Source organism: Arachis hypogaea, chromosome 9 (genome assembly GCF_003086295.3).
Source record: "Arachis hypogaea cultivar Tifrunner chromosome 9, arahy.Tifrunner.gnm2.J5K5, whole genome shotgun sequence".
Lineage (NCBI taxonomy): Eukaryota > Viridiplantae > Streptophyta > Magnoliopsida > Fabales > Fabaceae > Arachis > Arachis hypogaea.
The window spans coordinates 19,132,341-19,135,842 of record NC_092044.1 but is presented as its reverse complement, the minus strand read 5'-3'; the positions used below and the strand labels follow the sequence as shown (position 1 = coordinate 19,135,842).

Genomic DNA, 3,502 nt, shown 5'->3' with positions numbered 1-3,502 from the left:
ATAAATAAAGAATGGAGGAGTGAAATGTGCTTCAATAAACGGGATTGGAGCTTTGATATTTTAAGAATAATAAATTATAAAATCACCCAACTATGGTTAAGATAAGGACTAATTACAATGTGACACATAATGAAGGATAGTTTACATGTTATTTTAGATGGGATTAAGTAACATTCACCATATATATATATATATATATATATATATATTGTGAAAATTGTTTGTCCCCATTTAATTTTGGTGTATTAGGAAAGAGACACATAAAATCAATAAATTAAATTCATTGATGGTCACCACGTTACATTTTTTTTCTAGGATCGATTGTCTACATATAAACTCAAAATCTTTGCCAATCTAATCCTCCCATAAAAAAATAGAAGAATTAATGAAAGAATACAAAATCATATATTTAACCTTTCTTGATTCTTCAAAACTAAGTTAAGCCTTGGTGAAACCAGCATCGAATGAAATGCCAGTGGCTGGGACCCAAGTGCTAGCTTGGATCCATGGCTCAGCAAGAAATTGAGAAGCTTCATCCTTACTAATAATGCCTTTTGCAAATGGGGCCCTGGCTCCGGCATTGGCACCAGCTCCAGTGTTTCCATACTCAACAAAGTAACAATTGTCAGTGTTAGCCTCAGTTGGTGGGTTCCATGGGATGTAACCTTGTGGCTGGATCAAATCACCAATGGTATTCTCAATGAACACTGCCCTTGAGAATGCCTTCCATGGCCTTGCCAAGAATGTCCTCACTGTCAACCTGTCTGGGTAGAGGGTGGAATCAGCCATGATCTCACAATTTTGGAGGACAATACCAGTAGGCATGTTCTTCTGGTCAGTTCCATCAGCGACCACAATGTTCTGCTGGTTTGACATGGGCTTCCTCACAATGATCCTAGAGTTTTGGATCAAGGTGGTGCCATAGCCGAAGATGAAGTCGATGGTACCAGAGATTTCGCAGTTGCGGTAGAACTGACGATGGGCGTGGGCATAAAGTGTATCTTGGTAACCACGCATTGCGCAATCAAAGAAGGCTGAGCGATCTCCCTGCACGCGGAGTGCCACTGCCTGGTGACCTTCAGCACCAGCGGTATTCTCGAATGCAATTGACTTGGCAATGAAATCATCAGCATTGGTGGCTGCACATACAATTCAACTCGTTAGTGATGTGGAAATTATATGATGTTATATTAGTAAATAACCATGTCATTTTATAATAAAAGTTTTCAATAGAAAAAAGTTTTAGAATACGTGAGAAATGAAACTTGGACTTACAGAATGTGGATGTTCTCATGGTCTTAGTACCCTCATGGAAGTTCTTGCGACCGGTGATGATGGTCTTTGTATTTCCATCGCCATAGATGAACAAGTTCTTGAACTTCTTGTCAACGGTAATGTATTCATCATAAACGCCAGCCTTAACGTAGATAATGTATCTACCTGTGTAGTTCTTAGGGTAAGAGTTAATAGCCTCCAAAACGGTCTTGAATTGGCCACTACCGTCCTTGGCAACAACAACATTAGGTCTGACATTATTGATGTCTTGCAAGAGTTTACGATCTGCGGCAGATAACCAAGTGGGGTATCCCTCATGATCCACCTCAAGGAGCTTTCTAGAAGCAGGTTTGAGGTTCAAGTTCAAACCAAGACCATTAAGGAAGTGGGACAATCCGGAAACAACATCAAGAGCAAGTGCAGTGAGCTGGCCAACGCTATCCAAGCTATCAGCTTGCAACTCGGTTTTGACTTTCTTTTCACCGTCGGTGTCAAAGCCGTCCATGCAAGATTGCTGGTAGGCAATAACGGCACCCAACCAGTTCTTGAGTTCAGCGGAACTCTGGTAAACATTTGCAAAATTGTTGTCAGTGATAAGGTTGATAGAGGCTTCGAGTTCGTGGGTTGCTGATTGTAGCAAATCCTTGCAATCATCAAGGGCCATCTTCATGCCAGGATTACTCTCGCCATGCTCCACAGAGAGGCTATCGGTCATGTTGAATGCCTTGATGACGGTATCCAATGTTCTCTTCACCACTTCTGAGACGTAATCCTTTGGGTCAGTGGTATTGACGTTGCCAATGACGTCATAGCAAAGTTTCTTGTCATCTGCGTTTTGGCACAACTTCTCCACTGCCTTGTTGTGGGATTTCAATTGGTCATGGCTGCTGTTGTTGTTGCTAACAACTGCAACGGTGCCAATGACAACACCAACCACAAGGATGATAGAAACGGCAGAAACAACGACTTTGCCGTTTGCCATTTTTTATTCTTAATTTATTTCTATCTTATGGCAATATAAATCAAGATAGAGCCAAACCTAAAGTTGATTGGGAAGGAATCTGAATCCTCCCCAATCTATTATTATTGTTTTTGGATTTTGATGATGAAAACCTTCATAGAGTTGGGGTATTTATACTTCATTTGCTAGGATTTGTGCAACAGAAATAGGATTGAATGACCGAGTCTATGGTTTGCCTAAAAAAGCTTTTGTCCCTTGTGCACTATTTATTTGGATCTTTCCAAACATATGGCTGCTATTAATCGAATAAGAATTGCTCAAGAGCTAAGAAGTACAAAATAAATATATAATATAATACTCTATATAATGCACACACTTACGGTCGTACACACACATACAACAATTTTTTACTTGTTTGATAACTTCTCTCTTTATTTTCTAAGAAATATTTTATTAATTTCTTTTGAGTTGTAAAAAGTGTCTACGTTAGTTATATATATATATATATATATATATATATATATATATATAATTACTAACTCACTATAATTCGAATATTTGTCACAAGAAAAAAGTTTGAGAACCAAAATAATTTCGCCAGTCAAAAATTTTTTAATTTAACTTTATTTATATAATTTTTTATATTTTAATTTTTTATTTTACACTTTATCACTCAACTTATCACCTTATAATCTTAATTATTAGGATATAATATATCATATATTAATGAGACTATTTATAATTTGATTCTCATATATAGTATTATATTAAACACTAATTATAATGTTAATTGAATTTTCTTTGTGACCACCAATTTATTTATTTTTTATTGTTTCACTGCACCTTCGTAATATTGTAATATTATAGAGATTAGAGTAATCTAAATTTTAATTATCAATAATTTTAATTAATTTTTTGTAATCATTAATTTATTGTTTTAGTTACGTAATATTTGTTTCATATTTTTTAAAATGGAATAATAATTTATTCTGATTTTTTAAAACAAATGTTTTCAAATTTTATTATAATTAAATTTAAAAAAATATCAAATACTTAAATTAATTTATTCAATTAACAAATTTACTCATAACATCCATAAATTTATACACATAAAATTCATAATTTCATACTCATAACATTTATAATTTCATACATATGATTTTCAAAATTAATAAACTTTTACAATTAATATTACCAAAATTTAAAATATGTGTTTTGTTGTATTTTTCAAATTATTATCTCGTATGTGCACAAATAAATCATAAT

At 34.3% G+C, this 3,502-nt stretch overlaps 1 protein-coding gene across 1 annotated transcript; it reads right to left on the bottom strand.

Moving 5' to 3' along the window:
* Positions 1-261: 261 nt before the first annotated feature.
* On the bottom strand, positions 262-2,379 carry LOC112710604 (pectinesterase 4). Its single transcript, XM_025762891.3, has 2 exons — positions 1,276-2,379; positions 262-1,139 (listed from the first exon to the last, which is right to left on the bottom strand). Exons 1-2 carry the CDS (start codon positions 2,255-2,257, stop codon positions 439-441), a joined length of 1,683 nt encoding a protein of 560 aa, XP_025618676.1. The 5' UTR covers positions 2,258-2,379; the 3' UTR covers positions 262-438.
* Positions 2,380-3,502: the final 1,123 nt, after the last annotated feature.

Bases quoted from the DNA above. Each gene is read 5' to 3' on its own strand.
- LOC112710604 (XM_025762891.3), bottom strand. From the start codon at position 2,257: ATGGCAAACGGCAAAGTCGTTGTTTCTGCCGTTTCTATCATCCTTGTG. The intron at 1,140-1,275 runs GTAAGTCCAAGT...TTGTATGTGCAG, and splicing joins CATGAGAACATCCACATTCT to CCACCAATGCTGATGATTTC.